Consider the following 17,785-nt stretch of genomic DNA (forward strand, 5'->3'; position numbering starts at 1 on the left):
ACCTACTACCAGAAGGTCAAAAGGAGGTCTCTGCTTTTGTAACAAATGCTATTTATGAAAAATTGCTGACTGCTGCATTAATGCCAATAACTGCATATAATTTTAGTTCAAGCTTCGTAAAATTTTAAGGCTCAGATACCAAGCAAAGAATTCCGAGCAGTTATGAAGAGGTGTGTTTAAACAGTAGCCTACATTATTTGCTTAAAGCTAAGAAATGGATTTCAGTAAAATCTGACGACCATTTCCCCCATGAGCCTAGCAGAAAATGTAAAGACACTGCAAAGATTTCTCCACTTACTTATTTATTTTGTACTGCTTCTTGGCCAGCTTCAGTTCCGTTGTCTATTGTGCCAGTTTCAGCAAAATGGGAATAGCACACACAGACATGGGTAAAACAATCCACCAGCCCAGGGGAAGTGCAGGGACTTACCCCATCCCAAATCTTCCTCCATGCCTACCTACCTAGAGAATGGTGACCAGTTTCTGACACTGGACTACAGAGAATAGCACTCAGAGCAACAGCAGTAATCACAGGGTTCTAAGAGCATCATCTAGGGAAGAGAGATTGACTGAAAAGCAATGTTTTTTCATTTAACAGGAAGAATTTCACACCATGCCAGGGCCAACGATGACTGAACACCAGTGAACTCTTTATATTCATTTAGGTGATCTGCCTGAACAAGCTGGCTGGTGCCCTGAGAGCATGCTTTTATACAAGAACTCATTAACTGCTCTATGTCAAAACACTCTATCATTTAATGACCATTTATCAAAATGATTTACTACTGCTATCAGCAGGCTGTTGTCTATCCACAGACAAAACCAATAACCCATGAGTAATGCCCATGTGAACTATGTTTTCAGAAATTATGCCTTGTCTTCAAGCACAGTACCATGAGTTGGCAGGACCATGGAGTAAGACAGCATAGGCTAGATACAAAGAACAAGCAGAAACACAGCTACAAGAGCACAGCTTAAAAAAGAAAATCAGGGTATGTCTTCTTACTAAGCTTTTCTGAAACCTTTCACCTCTGCCTAGAAGAAGAATCGCAGTCAGATGACAGCCAGCAATTACCACAGGCTAACAGCATTGATTATCAGTAAGCACTGAGTGGTTGCTGCTGTGTAATAAGATAACACAACAAGCACAGCATTATTAACCTCAAGAAGGATCACTGCAGACCCCAGCTTCTCAGGCTGCTCCCTAACAGTCCTGTGAGTTCATAGACCAAGTTTACCCAAACAACACGTAGGAAACCAATTGTTACAGACACAGGAAAGATTTCCCCATACTATGAGCAACTGGCAATAAAAATGCAATACACTTTAAAGAACTCTTTTTTTCCTGTCCATTTCAGGTGTTTTGGCTCAACCTGGACTGAAGAGGTGAAGTAAGCAAATGGAGAAAGGCTTTCTTCTACACAAAAGAGTTAACCCAGCCCCCACAAAACATTACGACCTGAGAAGACCAGGCTGGATGTGGCTCTGGGCAGCCTGGGCTGCTGGTTGGTGACCCTGCACACAGCAGGGGGTTGGAACTGGGTGAGCACTGTGGTCCTTTGCAACCCATGCCATTCTAGGACTCTAAACTGACAGTATACTGAGCCCTTGGTTTCCCCCACCAGTTATACTTATGGCCAGCAGCTCACCATGTACCCCACTGATAGTGTCACTGCCACGAGCAGGGAGGAGGAAAGCAGAGTTTTACTTAAATCCAGCTGTTCCCTGGGACTTCAGTGCTTACAGTAATGGTGTTGCTCAGGCTCTCAGCCCCGGGTAACACTACTGTCCTTTTGCTCTTAAACTTTTTTTCCAGAGAGCAATGCAAACAGTTGATTTTATAGCAATTTTCTCATTATTGGCTTCTTACTTCTTGTGATCTTGACTAAATGTCTTCAATTTGACTTCACATTGGACTGACACATTTTCGTTTCAGTATTGTCAACTTAGAATCCCAGCATGGCCTGGGTTGCAAAGGCCCACAGCGCTCCTCCAGCTCCAACCCCTGCTGTGTGCAGGTCGCCAACCAGCAGCCCAGGCTGCCCAGAGCCACATCCAGCCTGGCCTTGAATGCCTGCAGGGATGGGGCATCCACAGCCTCCTTGGGCAACCTGTGCCAGTGCCTCACCACCCTCTGGGGGAAAAACTTCCTCCTCATATCCAACCCAAACCTCCCCTGTCTCACTTTAAAACCATTCCCCTTGTCCCATCACCATCCACCCTCACAAACAGCCACTCTTACTTCTGTTTGTATGCTCCCTTACCTAAAGTATTTACCTGGTTTTTATTCCAAACTTTTAAAAAGCAAAGATGCAAAGCTCCACAGAACAAGTAGTGAACTGGAAAGATTACTTTCCAGCTATTACAAGCACACTTAAGATTTAGCAGTTTTAGGAAGTGATTTTCAGACACAAGTCTGCAAGTGCCTTGCAAACAACTTCACAGAATTCCATAAAGCAGACATTAAATCCTGTTCCAGAGACAGAGGAACTGAAGGAGACATTAAGACCTAGTTTTGTTTCGCTTATCTGAGATGCTGCAGGTGCCTCTGTAATCAAAAGAGAAAAGTAGAAGCCTCCAGAGGGAAATACAACTCCTAGGCAGGCAGAGTTGCTCTCAGGAGGTGCCTTGTCTCTCCACCAAAAACAAGGGAAGCCTAAGGCAACTGCAGTTTTGTTTTAGTTAGGAGGCTACAATGAAGTGTATTGAAGCTGAACTCATGGGACTTGTTTAAAAATAGGCAGCGAATACACAGACGCTAGAGAGAAAATGTGTTTCTGGCTACATCAGTTATCTTCTCAGGCAGGGTGTCTTTTCTTACTCCAGACATAAGTTATCCTTGGCTACAGAAGAACTTTTATTTATTGCAGCACAAGTTACGGACAGCAGCCTCATTACAGATCTCACAAATAATCCCAAATCCTGCAAGTGAAGATGCGATATATCACAGGCTAAGCTGACCTAACAGCCAGCTGCTACAGAAAGGGGTCTGGTTCTTCATCTAAAAATAATTTACCTGCTGCCAGATCAAGGAACAAAACCAGATTAATGTGGAGTTGCAGAAGCATTACTACAAGGTGAGAAATCATTACAGGGAGCTGCTGGAGACAGTGCAGAGATGCTGCTGCTTTTCAGCATCAGCAGAAGCATGAGAGCCTCCTATCTACCACACAGACTGGTAAGGAGTTAAAAGTGGTTTTAGTTAACAGTGTTATCACACAGAGGTAAAGACTATTCTTAATGCATCTGCTATCCATTTGTGTTAACCAGGAGAAAAACCCTACAAAACTACAATACTGCATGGACTTGTAATCTGATGTAATCAAGTGTAACGAGGACAAAGCTACCACAATGTTAATAGAAGTACCTGAAAGCAGCAAAGCCAACATTATGAACTCTTCAAATAGAAAGTAACACTGGCAAACACATCTCATGTTCTGAATTACAAAGGGAAGCAATTAGCTTCAACAGATGCCTCTACTACTTCCTTTCTCTTGATAAGGTTCCTGGCTTAACACATAACCCGGGGTAGGAATAGTTTGCTTTGTAAGCGTGCTGCTCGGAAGAGAAACAAATGCAAGGTGTTGCAGAGAACTGATATAGTAACTCAGTGCCACTGTGCTTGAGAACACTCCCGTCTGTGAAAGGACTAACCCTGCAGGATAGCCACCCTGGAACAAATACACCACATCTGTAGAAGTAAATGCAAAGATCAGGAAATCCCACCTAGATTCAAGCAAAAGCAAACTGTACCACTGACTCACAGTGAAATCAGGGGGATTAACCTGCATGGACACAAAACATCGTGACTTCTAAATGTTCAAGTTGTACCCTCCTCCCATTTACAGTGGCTAAAATATTCAAAGGAGACACAAAAAGAATTAGTAATACATGGAAATATGTTCCAGTATTCCAAGCTAAATCTATCATTGTATTGTGTATTACTATAGATGATGCCTGGGCAAGATATCCAAGCAAACAGAAGCTCTTCATGGTTGCTCTGCTTTGCCTCCTCAAGTCCATCAGTAACAGCACTGACCTGCTGTGCCCACATACACAAAGCTGCCACCACTAAATCACACAGGTAGCAAAACGAAGCCAATTAGAGAAAAGACACCACTTGTCCACACCATCGATCCAATCACTGAGACATAAAGGCAGTGCTGGAAATGGCTGTCATTTTCACACAGGGTGTTAGCAGTCCCACAGGGAAGCAGCACACAGCGACTGCACAACGTGCAGCTGGCCCCAGCACCTACCACTGAGCAGTCGTGGCTTTTTCCTACTCCTCTTAGTGCAACAGGAAAGACAAGAGGCAGCCCGAGAGCTGACCAGTATCAGTTGTTGCTGGCAGATCCTATTTCAGTTTTTGTTCTCTCCTAAGAAGACAGAGAACAAGCAAATACCTTGGGGTACTGCATTTTTCTGATACTTCCCATTACAATAATTACTTCAACTGATACTGCTTTCAGATAACATTCCTTGGGAAAACCTTAAAATGAAGGCAGGTTTTATCATTTCTGAGGAACAGGAAAGGAAAAAAAAGCTGTGTTGATTTTCCATTTCTTTTTATTTCCATTCTATACTCGTTTGTTCATTGAACTACTATGCTTTCAATTTATTATTAACTAAAACAGGCCAGCTGGTAATCTATACTTTGAGAACTATACCTCTATATATCTCTTTTAAGACATTTCTACATAGGGCAGGCAACAGAGCTGCAATGAACCACAGTCTGCATACACGTGTGGTGCTCTTCAGCTCCAATTTAACTCTGCAAAGTTCACCTGCACTCAACAAACACCAGTGAAAGGCAACCCAGTCCTATCCCTGCACCTGCAGCCAGCCTAATTAGGGTGTGGTGAAGGCATGAACAAGCTTGCTCTCACCTCACTCTGAGTGCACCAAGCAATTATTTCCTTGTCTAGCAGAGCTCAAAGCTTCTGGCTAATCTGAAGATGTTAGCAAGACGTGGAGCTTGATGATCACAGCGACTGACGACAGCCAAAGCTGGCAGTGCTTTTGTTACCTGTCTCTTTCATGGAGTCCCACACCATGCTGATAAGCAAATGAAAGCTTTCCTCTTGACAGGGCCTTCAGTCTGTGCAATACTAGCTAGCTGACCAGAGAACAAGTACTGACAGAATGAACAATGCAGAAGGAGCTGAATAAATGATTTTTTTGATCTCACCCTGCTTCACTATCCTTAATACCACTGGCAACCATTTATTCAAATACTGGGAGGATATAAACAGAGATGAACAGCATAAAGAAGCCCACACAGAAGTAATCAATGCAGACCTCAGAAATAATCTGCAGCATAAAGGCAGAGGGCCACACACTGAACAATGATGAGAAAACAAAATATTCAATAGCTACTCATTAAGCAAATACCATCCATCCTCGCAGTAAATGAGTCTGTGGAAAAAAACTAGGCTGTAATCACAAAATTAAAGACTGTCTCATAATGTATATGCATAGGGAAATTAAAGCTGCCAGAGTAAGGCTGCTTGTGCATTCCCTAACTTTGGCTGTTTGACTTCGCAGCTTTAATAATCTACTTCTAAAGCAGTTTTGGGTGTAGAATATCTAAATTTCCAAAGTATTTGTACACAAATTTGTTACAGCCCTCTGATTGCTAGTGGGATGCCAGCACAGCCCCTCCTGCCATGCAAGCTGGGTGCTGCTGTGCTTGCAAAGCTGTCAGAAAAACACAGCAAGAGGAGAGCAGCGTTATGTGGGACGGTGGTGCTCTCTGCTGGGCAAGCAGCAGCATGACAGGCACTCAGCACTAAGGCCAAGCTGCTCGAATCCCAGCTCCACGGAGATGACCTGCTCATGGCCCAAACGGTGGCCCAACACTCAGGGAGTCTACGTGCAGACTAAATCCTCGGTCAGCAGATATTACAAAACACACCCATTCTGCATTTCACGTGAATCAGGCGGAGATTCAGCCTAACTATCCCCTAAGATGTTGTTTCCATGGTAGGAGGTGTTTGCAGCTGTTTACTTGTAGATACACTGACATTAAACACAGGAAAACTTAAGAAAATGAACTTTCCTTTTACCATTGGGAAAAAGTAGCCTCATGCTTGCATAATTTAAAGAATCTTTTAGGTTAAAATTGTATTCTAGAAAACAGATAATGACATACTGCAAATCTGAGCACATGTTCTGTGCAATTTAAAACTAGCTTAAATTTTATCATAGAATCTTATCATAGAATGGCCTGGGTTGGAAGGGACCTCAAGGATCATGAAGCTCCAAATCCCCCGTCACAGGCAGGGCCACCAACCTCCCCATTTCACAGCAGCCCAGGCTGCCCAGGGCCCCATCCAACCTGGCCTTGAACACCTCCAGGGATGGACGGGGCATCACAGCCTCTCTGGGCAGCTGTTCCAGCACCTCACCACTCTCACAGCACACAACTTCCCCCTGACATCCAACCCCAATCTGCCCTCCCTCAACTTCAAACCATATCCCTTGTCCTGCTGTTATCTGCCCTTTCAAAGAGTTGAGTTTTACCAAGCAAGCTATCTATTTTTGCATTTCATAGAATCCCAGCATGGCCTGGGTTGCAAAGGCCCACAGCGCTCCTCCAGTCCCAACCCCCTGCTGTGTGCAGGTCGCCAACCAGCAGCCCAGGCTGCCCAGAGCCACATCCAGCCTGGCCTTGAATGCCTGCAGGGATGGGGCATCCACAGCCTCCTTGGGCATTTCTTATTGTTTGGGTAGGGGGCAAAGGAAATCACTGTGAAAAGGACCAAACCACTCTTTTCTAATGAGCCCAATATATCTCAGATGATTTCTTCCCCACACAGCCCTAACTGATTAAGCATGAGAGAGTGAGGGATTCTGATAATTGCTGCTGAAACAAACAAAAAAATCCAGTATCAGAAAACGCACTGTTAGCACAGGACTGCCCAAATTCAGGGCACACACCAAATCAACACACTGTTTCAAGTGTAAGTTGCCTGTGAGCTTTTCTTTTTCTTATGCAGATCACAACTCCAATATGACTGGATAGCAGGGTTAAAGTTCCAAAACTGCTGTGTGAACCAGCTAACTGCACTCACACTGCATTTTACCTACGAGCAACACATGACAGAGGCTGACAGAGCTCAGAACAGAGGATCTGAACAGGGCTGGAATGAAGATAAGAAAGTCAGATTGGCAAACGATCACAAGAAGCAGTCTATGGAGCAACTCAAACACAGAGCAGCAATCTAGGAAGGATAGAATTTGGCTCAATTCTAGGATATTTCATCAAATCTTAATGCTTATGACTGCTGTGTTTTGAATAAGTAAGTGCAAGCAAGCTGTCACTGGAGAATGCTGCACTGTACAACCCAGAAAGCAAAGAGTGGTCTCATTTCAACTCTTGGTCCCAGTACACTCCCATGGTACTAAAACTACATGCAGACACACTGGTGAGGTGCTGCTATCTGACCTGTCAATTTGTACAAGCAGAAAATACTTGTTAAGGAAATGCACACCGAACTCAAAACTTGAGTTTAAAATACACATATGAAGAGCCCAGTTCTTCCTGATAAAAGGGAATAGAATCACAACCACTATTCTCCTTTTGGGACACTACTGGAACTAGCTGAACCTTCACCCATGTAACAGGCAAGGGTAAAATATTTGACAAAGTCAAGTCACTCAGAAAACAAATCTTGAGTTGAAATGAGAACATGAGAGAGGTTTTAGGACAGAGAGAGAGCTGTAAAACATGTTTCCCTGAAATACCTCATACTGTCCACTACCAGAGACAAAGCACAAAAGCAGAGAGAGCTGGCATCCAATCTGCTAATTGCAGAGACTCAGTAAACTGCAAAGATGCCACCCTCAAATAAAGAAGAGCTGAGACTGACTTGCTCTCCACTTGAGAATGAAATGGGTGACATCACAAAATCACAGGGAATGGAAGGAACCTCTGGAGATCACCAAGTCCAACTTCCCTCTAAAGCAGTTCCTTACAGCAGGTTGCACAGGGAAGCATCCAGGCAGGGTTCTGACTGTCACCAGAGAATCCACAGAATCACAGAAGGGACCTCAAGGATCACAAATCTCCAACCCCCCTCCCACAGGCAGGGCCACCAGCCTCCCCATTTATACCAGACCAGGTTCTTGTCATGTTCAGAGAACACTGTGCCAGGGAATATTACATAAATACTTTTAAAGAAAAGGAAAGAAAGCAATGGAAACGCCTCAAAAACATCTCTGTAGTCAAGAAGGGAATTCCCAACAACTTTTTTTAAAGGAATGCCACTGACAGACCTGAATGATGTGAAAATAAATAACACATAATGAGAATTAAAATAGAAAAGCAGGTGCAGAAGTGTGCAAACAGAACAAAGTGACACTGACCTCAAGCCTCTTTTCAAGTGACTCTATCCTGTCTTTTTTGCTGGCCAAGTTAGCTCTTGTGTAGCGACTCTGTCCAGGCAGATATAACACTTGGCTGTAACATTCTTCCCACACCTGGTTATAAGCCTCACTTGAGAGCTCGCCATGCCCCATTCCTTGCTTCACCACTTCCATTTCTTGTGCCAGTAGATCCTGTGCCTGTTGGAAATGAGAAATAAACTAATTACAAAACACAGGTAGGAGAAAAAAATCCTAGGGATTCTGATGTTCCCAGACAAAAATTTCTAGACTACACAACAGTCTTTAAGGGAAGTGACAGACAACTGAATTCCTCTTGCATTCAAAACAAACCAGAGAAAGCACTCAGAGAGCGTTCCCAGTGGAACAATCTGACATAGGCAGGACAGTGAGATTCTTGATCTAGCTGCATTTTCCACCTTTTATTTCTCCTGCTAAGAAATTTTCGAGTATAAGTTTTCATTTAACAGCAATTTGAAGTACATGCTGTTCAGTATTTCTCATTTTAGGCTGTTGATTGATTAGTCAGATACAGTCAAGGAGATGGGTTTAAAATCTGCACATTTATCCATAAACTCACTTTAAAGTAATGAGATTTAGGTGAAGATATAACAGCTGTTGTCAGAATGCAAGCTGCAGATAGCAGGAATCAGCTTAAAACAGATGATTTGGTGGCACGTGATTTTACCTTTATTTTTATCATCACCCCTCTAAGCATTTGGTAAAAGGTTACTGGCACAAGTATACAGGTGAAGTTCTTTGAAAGAGCTAACCATAGCACTGTGTGTCTAAACACTCTGTCACTTGGCAGCAAATGCAACATCTGTAGCTGCTTCCATAGAAGAGCCAAACTGGAACTGGGCTCAGGACTATTTAGCTTGGAATTACAATGCAAAAGACAACAGAACACCCAGACAGCCTCCTCGTTTCACCCAGTGGCAGCCTGCTCTGCTTATTCAGCACTCTAAGCAGGTATGCTTTGAAGATCAGTTGCCACAGCAGGCTCTGCTCCAGCACAGCGTTGTTGGATCAAGCATGAGAAGCATAACTGGATAATTCTACTGCTCCATGTGGTAAGCAGGCTATCAATGTCATATTCAGTCTGTACTAAGAGATCACCCAACTCAGCACAGGCCTGACTCCACCTTTTACTACAAGATTACAGAACTGTGACATAAAATGACCACAGGTCAGTGGTAATTAGGCTGTGTAATTCTCACCTTCTTGAGATCCTCTTTGGAGAACTTCTCATAAGGGTTTTGTTCCAAGTAAGCCATATGTTCTGCATTGTTGGTTCCAAATCCTGGGCCTTTCCCCTTCTTACCAGCAGGCTGTTCTCCAAACGGGTGGTGTAAAAGGTCAAAATGAAGCATTGTAATCATCTCTTTCTTTATTAGCTCTTCACTTCTCTGCAAATCTGTTAGAGGTGGCTCTACATTCACGGGTCTCAATACTGTTTCATTAACCTGCATAAGAATAAACAGGTTCACAAACAATGTATGTTACATTCTATCTGAACAAGATTTCTTTTCATCAGTTAAATCAAATAGACTTGGTGCCAAAAACCCTTGCTGTATGACACAGATCGAGCAACCAGAATCCAGTCACATTTTCAGCTGTGCATATGAAAAACCTCTTGATATTCTCACTGTGAAAAGCTGAGTTCAGCATACTAAAGAAAGGATTTTATCCTTTCACTGTATACTTAAATGCATTTCCTCCTTTAACAATTAAAACCTTTTTTTTTTTCTTCCTTGAAAATGAATGTTATTTTCACTTACTTCTGAGGGTCTTGGTAGATTTTTCTGAACAGCTTTGTGCATTCTCTTCAGCTCCTTGGCTCTCTCTGCATCTCGGAGAGCCTACACAGACATGCTAAAGGTTACTTCAGCTACTGCAATAAAATCAAATGCTTCCTACAGATACATGTGATAGAAAAACCAACTGATTACTGCAGCAAAGATTCCATAAAGAACAAAGACCTCATGTTACGAACCCAGAGCCAAGTTAGAGCTCAATTATGTGATGACATCATAATTAATATCCACTCATGTTCATGATAAGAAATTAAGAGGACAGCAATCCTAACATGCATTTTCAAGCCATCACGTTTTCCTTCATCCCGAAAAGAGTTCTTTACCAATTTCTCAACATTAAGTTTTAATTCTACTGTAACTCTCCAGACAGGAAATCACAGAATCGTAGAATCCTTAGAGTTGGAAGGGACTTTTAAAGGTCTTCCAGCCCAAATGCCCTGCAATGCACAGGGACACCACAGCTACATCAGTTTGCCCAGGGCCTGATCCAGCCTTGCCCTGAAAGTCTCCAGGGATGAGGCATCCACCACACCTCTGGGCAACCTGTGCCAGTGCCTCACCACCCACACTGCAAAAGACTTCTTCCTTATATCCAGTCTAAATCTACCCTCCTTAAGCTTGAAATCTGCTATTAAGAGAGATTTTTAAATCTGTAGCCAACACTTTCTGTCCCCCTCTATGACATACACAGTATTTTTCCCTATGTTCCACTTTCTACATATAAAGGATACACATAACATGAAAATACTGGCTATTAAAGCTACCTAATTAGCAGAACAGAGGTTTAAAGCTACTATTTCCTACAGGCTTCTATAACTCCGAAACAACAACAAGGATCTAGTCACAATTTCTCTGTCTGGATAATCCTGTAGTAATCTCCTATAAACTGACCAACTCACTGCACAGTTACTTCTTTATTTTCTACCAGTCTGCCTGAATTTGAATGCACCTCTTAGGTCTTCCAAAGAATAACTTTTAACCTTGAGTGTAACCTGACACTGAAAAAAGCACTATAATCACATGCTTAATTTTAAGCACGTACCTCTGCTGAAAAATGTTTTTAATGATATGTTTTACCCTGAGGGAACAAAAGAAGACTATCATAAAAGAAAAGGAGCACCACATAGCATTAACTGGGTAGGAAAATGATTCAGAGTGAAAACTGACTATGCCTGCATGTGTGTGTTCACTCTGATGGCAGGTAGAAAGCAAGCACATTTTAGCCTCTTATTCCACAGAAGCTGTACAACTTCCACTAAACGTGTATGAAACTATGAGAAACATACAAGGACCACGCTGTATTTTAAAGAAAAGACACTCTCTGCATTACATATCTACCTGCTTGCGGGCTTCTATATCAGCAGTATCTTCTACAAAGGCTTCATCTACTTCAGGTTCCTCAAGTTCTTTCTCTGCATTTTCGGGTAGAACGATCTCAAAGTCATTCTTTGGAGCAGGAAGGGCCATGAGCCCCAGGCGAAGGTGTTCACGAGACTCCCTCTCCTGTTGGAAGAGTGGTAAGATATGTTTCTGAATTCAGGCACTGATGAAGAGTATGACAGAATTCCATTCATCTTCATCAAAGGACATGCACAACACACAAGTACTACACAAAGCCAATAAAACCTGAATTTCTGAGGTCTGACAGAAGAGACATGTTACCAAACCAAGCTAGCCTAGAAAACACTACCCAGAATGTATCCACATAAATGCTCTCTGATGCTAAAAGCAACATAGAGGTTTCTTAAAGACAGCTAACAGAGTCTCCAAACAAGCTGAAATATACTGAAATATATAGCATGGCATCTTCACCTTCCAGCAGTGTCAGAACAAGTGCAGAGATTCACAGAAATGCCTTTTAGGAAACTGAAAATAATGTGAAAATGCATTCCCTCTCATGCATTTGTAGGCCTAACTTTATTTTTTTTTTTTCATTGCTGTTGATCCCAGCTTTGTGGATCATTGTACTGAAAGAAAATGGAAACAAACACCACCAGATCTGGAAGTTCATCAAGAACCCAAAGTCCCAGAATTCCTTCTAACAGCGAAAGGCTTTACTTCAAACAGACTAAACCAGAACCAAAATACGTACAAGGATATCAAATAAGCCTTGTTTTCAAGCAATGATGAAACTCCGATGTCTAGAAGTTATTTTATGAGATGAACATACCAAATACTTGAGATGAATATTCTAAGCTACCCCAAAAAGAACAATCATCAATAGCTCTTATAGGAGACATCCAAAGTTATGGTTAAGGCTGCACAATCAGCCACATAAAAAGAGTTCCCAAGGTGCCACCTGTTAATTAAAAGCTCTTTTTATACCAAGACTAATTGGCAGGGCACCTCTGGCACAATCTGCGGGAATGGAAACATCTGTTGCCCAAGACAAGAGTCTGGATGGCATTCAGATCACTGGACATCTCCACAGTGCTACTAATGGCAAAAACTCCTCTAGCTCAATGCTGCTAATGGGACAGATCAAAAGGTCCTGTAGGAGAACTGGCAAGTGAGGATGATGAAGGATTTGAGGGCTAAGCATAACTGCAAGAAAACTGAATGCTTCTTTAAGGTACATTTCCTGCTCAGCTTCGAAGATTCAAGTAGTACTGAAACTTAACTATGTCTTCTTTGATGAATAATTCTGGAGTGCTTTCACTAGGTGCAAGCAAAGCTGTTTTAATCAGAAAAAAATCTGTTTTTTTAAAGGAATTATTGATGTTATGACAGTGCAAAGATTTGAGTTTACCAGGTGATGACCACCGACAAGCAGCAGAAATAACAGTTTACATAAAATAAAGTTCTGTTTAGAAGGCAACAAATTAAAAACCCCGACAGTTCACAGAGCATTTAACTTCAATTCTTACCATCTGCTTTGCATAAGATGGGTCACTGTAATCTGCCATGCCCTCTTCTGGGTTGATGTTCAATTTATCACGCAGCGGAGTTCTACCAGGAGTTGTACCAGCCACTGGTTTAGGAGTCAGCCCTCCACGAGGAGTTAAGCCTTCTTGTCCTTGGGAAGGTGTTCTGGAGGAAGTGCAAATACAATTTTGTTTTGTTTTCCCCAAAGAACACAACTTTCTGATGTCTGAGCACCGCAAGAAGTTCCACGACACAACTGATCAATTCAATCTATGCCCTGTGTGTACGGCCACGAGGCAGTGAAAACTTCAGATGCAATCAGAAGAAAAATCTATCAAGGTGTAACCAAAGACCTGTTAAGCTGAAACCCAAACACATCATCACATTAAGAGAAGTTTCAGCAACTACATCAACCCCCTGTTGCAGCCATTGGGAAGAGATCATTCCTGTCAAATATCCTGTGGTAATTAGGATTTAAATGCTGCCTCTCATTTCCCTGCCACCTGGGGCCAGTCATTCACTCTGAGCTCCTACAGTGTAACAGCTGTCCTATCTTATAAAGTAATGGATTGCTCTGAAAGTGCTGCTTCCCTTTCACTGCTAATTCAAGGATAACTCTATCACATAAATTACTTTTAAGCATACAAGGTTAGGAAAAATGGATGTTAGGGGGAAGTTCTTTACAAGGAGAGTGGTGAGGCCCTGGAACGGGCTGCCCAGGGAGGTTGTGGATGCCCCGTCCTTGGATGTGTTCAAGGCCAGGTTGGACGGGGTCCTGGGCAACCTGATCTGAATGTGTGTGTTTGGTGGCCCTGCTAGGCAGGGGGGTTGGAACTACATGATCCTTGAGGTCCTTCCAACCCGGGTGATTCTGTGATTCTGTGATTCTGTGAAAAATGAATTATGTCTTAAATTCCATGGGCCTTACTTGCTTCTCTTCTAGATTATTCCAATAACCTCCTCCCTGAAAAATTACAGGATATACAGACGTGGCCTTGGATAGGCACAAGTTTTCTCTTGCCTACTTAGGATGAGATTTCATGTGGTGATGGTAACAGTTTAAAAACAAAAATAAAATGTGAAAAGGGACTGTTAAAGAAGCAGAAAAAACCATCTTCATGTTTTCAAATGGTGATAGGTGGATGGTTGGCTAGATGATCTTGACCATCCTTTCCAACCAAATCACAATTCTATAAAATGAATGTTTCATATTATATATATATACTTACTTGATTATGCTAGCAGAAAAAGCTTTATGCTAACTTTCCAGAAAAAAATATTTCTAGGTAAGTGGATTCTTTTTTAGCTGTCTCAATTCCACCCACATTATAAGATTCAATGTTATAACATAATTCTTAGAACTAGGACCTGACAAAATAAAATCTAATGGAGGGCACAACCTCTCAAGGTATTGGATTTTTACACTAACACTGAACTTTTATCAAGAAACCAAGCTGATACAAAGCTGTCATATTTACATGGGTAAACCTGAACTTCAGAAGCTGAAAAAACAAAGCAATACTCCCATACCTCAGAAAATACAAATATTTTTAATATACAATGACCCAAACTAACATCCAGATCCCCCCAGGACATTTCTAGTCATTCTACACCTCACTTACTCCAACAGATCATTCGTGTAGATTCATTAAAAGCACAGGGCTTTTGCATACAGCTTTTAACAAAACAGAACTGCTTTTGAAAAGCTGCCATAAAGGTCCCTTTTACTTCATTCTCTACTTCTACTGGCACGATACAAGTCAAAATAGAACTTAGGTTGAAAAATTTGACAGACAAAATGTACCAAGCATATTATTTTTTAGCTCTATGGTATTTGGCTCTTGTGGGATATATATTTATTCAGGACCCACTCTCAGAGTTAAACCAACAAGCCCATACTATTTAGATTGGCAATATAAGGAATATTTAATTTTGGATTTATATGGCTTATAAAATATTTACCCCAGCTTTTCAAAAATTCCAAATGGATTTGGCTAAAGGACCTCCCACCTTCAGCTCAGAGCTAATGCTTTGGAAAAGCTAGAATCCACATATGGAATGACATGCCACCTTACTACTAATGCTCTGGTATTGCTACAATACAATTTATATTGCTGTAGAGTACAGAGCACCTCATCCTGGACCAAACATGACTGAGTTTGGAGCAGCTCTCCTATGAGGAACGGTTGAGGGAACTGGGCTTTTTCAGCTTGGAGAAGAGAAGGCTGTGGGGGGACCTCATGGTGGCCTTCAGTGCTTGAAGGGAGTGGATAAACAGGAGGGGAACGGCTGTTTGTGAGGGTGGGTGGTGATGGGACAAGGGGAATGGTTTTAAAGTGAGACAGGGGAGGTTTGGGTTGGATATGAGGAGGAAGTTTTTCATGCAGAGGGTGGTGAGGCACTGGCACAGGTTGCCCAAGGAGGCTGTGGATGCCCCATCCCTGCAGGCATTCAAGGCCAGGCTGGATGTGGCTCTGGGCAGCCTGGGCTGCTGGTTGGTGACCTGCACACAGCAGGGGTTGGAGCTGGAGTACTGTGGGCCTTTGCAACCCAGGCCATGCTGGGATTCTATATGTTGCACACAGTAGAAATAGCAATGAAGATAACGTGGCTGAGTTTGCAAAAAACAGAAAATGAAAAAGTTGTTCAATATATGCTTGAAACAAAAGAGAGCTGAAACTCATTTTGCAGTGCTGATCTGTCTCTTCACACAGACACCCACTTCCCCACCCCATCACATAGGTGCTCAGCCAAGCAGCCACTGGAAGAAGAGTCTGCTTTACCTGAATGGTGTTGAAAGCACAGTATTTGGAGTCTGAACAACCTGCCTCTGCGGGGTTACCCCTGAGAAGTCACTTTCATGCAGGGGGGTGTTAAGACCTCCTTTCAACGGCGTATCCACATTTGTGAGAGCCATAAGATTCTGTGCTTCCTGTAAACCACACAACACACAGTATGTTACTGAGACGTGGAGGGTCACACTACTATGTACATTTACCAGGTTCACTAGCAGTAAGACTAACTGAAGTCATTTGAATATCAAATCAAACTGTATAAAATGTTTAGCACTTCTATTACACCAGTACACTGGATATTAACAAACCATTATGTTCTGCAGAAAGGCATTCTAATTTTGGCTTGCTAGACTCCATAAATTTAAAAGATTCATCAGTCATCTTAAAGATCCTAAAGATTCCACAAGAAATATCACACTGATACCCTGAAAATTCACATCAACCAAGGCCTAAGATCATCCAAACTGCACTTCAAAGATATTTCCCCACCACACTTCTAACTTTGCCTGTCACCATAAAGAATTAAGGCACACAAAAAATAAGCTGAGGTAAAGAAACTACTGCATATAGCAGAAAATAGTTTGATAATCCTTAAGTGTTTTTAAGCAAATAAAGTGCTAGGAAAATATTCTTGAATTGTTTCCATTAATTCTGGTTAACTCAAGGGGAAAAAAAGTGAATACCAAAACTAAGTTGTAAAAAACATAAAGGAAATGGTTTAAATGATGTGATCATGCCTATTTTTGATACTTGCTTACACAGAGAGAAATTACACGAGACACCAGGAAAATGGTTAATGGTTAATGGCTGTTTGTGAGGGTGGATGGTGATAGGAGAAGGGGGAATGGTTTTAAACTGAGACAGGGGAGGTTTAGGTTGGATATGAGGAGGAAGTTTTTCCCCCAGAGGGTGGTGAGGCACTGGCACAGGTTGCCCAAGGAGGCTGTGGATTCCCCATCCCTGCAGGCATTGGAGGCCAGGCTGGATGTGGCTCTGGGCAGCCTGGGCTGCTGGTTGGCGACCTGCACACAGCAGGGGTTGGAGCTGGAGGAGCGCTGTGGGCCTTTGCAACCCAGGCTGTTCTAGGATTAATGCTAAACACGGTAACAGCTGATCAGACAGGGGAAGATCTGCATCCATGCCTTTCATTGCATCCTGCAGAGTGTGTACCAGCTCAAACCCCAATATCACACGTCTAAGGAACGCTTTGATGCTACTTGCCCTTTTATTTAGCTGACCACTGCAAAAGTGTAATCCCTGCATTTAAACTGTACCTGCAGGATCCTGTCTTGCGCTGCTGGAGTTTTGGGAGTCCTCAGAGCTATGCTGTTGTTGGTCACACTATATTCAGACAGAAGAGTGCTGGAGGCTGAGTTTGTAATTCCAGATTCCTCAGCAGTCTGGCGTGCAATCTCACTTGCCTGGCCTACTTTAACAACTTCTTCAAGCTCTATATCAGATATCTTTGAAAGGAAAACAACAAAACAAAGCATTATCTTTAGAAAAACAAAATCCGTATTGCATGTCAGGAGGTATTCCCCATTTGTTTTAATAACACCCTCACACCATTACTCCCTTCCCAGATATGCACTGCATTAGTGGTACATGCATGCTGAAACCAATTAAGTCATGTTTGTAAAATACCACTGTCACAAGGTACATCCCATCCCCCTGATGCAAAAGGCTCAAATACACAACGATGAAATGTATCTCCTTCAGACATTTTCCACCAAGTATACTTTAAAAATCAGTCCAAGTACAATGTCCTTAGGTAAACCTATTGCTTCTGGTCTACGTATGCCTTCCAGTAAAGAGAGAATCTCAAGGCATAGTAAGACAAATATGACTGCTAGACTAATTTGACAGAAGTAGAACTGTTGATTGGCTTTGACCTTTTAAGTGGTTTACTGAGCAATGTAC

The 17,785-nt window shown here is 42.3% G+C and overlaps 1 protein-coding gene across 1 annotated transcript in view; it reads right to left on the reverse strand.

Annotated features, from left to right (window-relative positions):
- Positions 1-17,785, reverse strand: part of CDC5L (cell division cycle 5 like) — a 31,074-nt gene that overhangs the window by 4,626 nt on the left and 8,663 nt on the right. Inside the window, exons 8-14 of the mRNA XM_042832669.1 lie at positions 17,140-17,328; positions 15,854-16,002; positions 13,073-13,235; positions 11,544-11,708; positions 10,170-10,250; positions 9,609-9,854; positions 8,371-8,568 (exon numbers count right to left, since the gene is read on the reverse strand). Coding sequence (XP_042688603.1) covers positions 8,371-8,568; positions 9,609-9,854; positions 10,170-10,250; positions 11,544-11,708; positions 13,073-13,235; positions 15,854-16,002; positions 17,140-17,328 — 1,191 coding nt within the window. The remainder of the gene's footprint in view (positions 1-8,370; positions 8,569-9,608; positions 9,855-10,169; positions 10,251-11,543; positions 11,709-13,072; positions 13,236-15,853; positions 16,003-17,139; positions 17,329-17,785) is intronic.

This window comes from Centrocercus urophasianus, unplaced genomic scaffold (genome assembly GCF_019232065.1).
Source record: "Centrocercus urophasianus isolate 14NV4802_14NV808 unplaced genomic scaffold, USGS_Curo_1.0 seq_39, whole genome shotgun sequence".
NCBI classification, from domain to species: domain Eukaryota; kingdom Metazoa; phylum Chordata; class Aves; order Galliformes; family Phasianidae; genus Centrocercus; species Centrocercus urophasianus.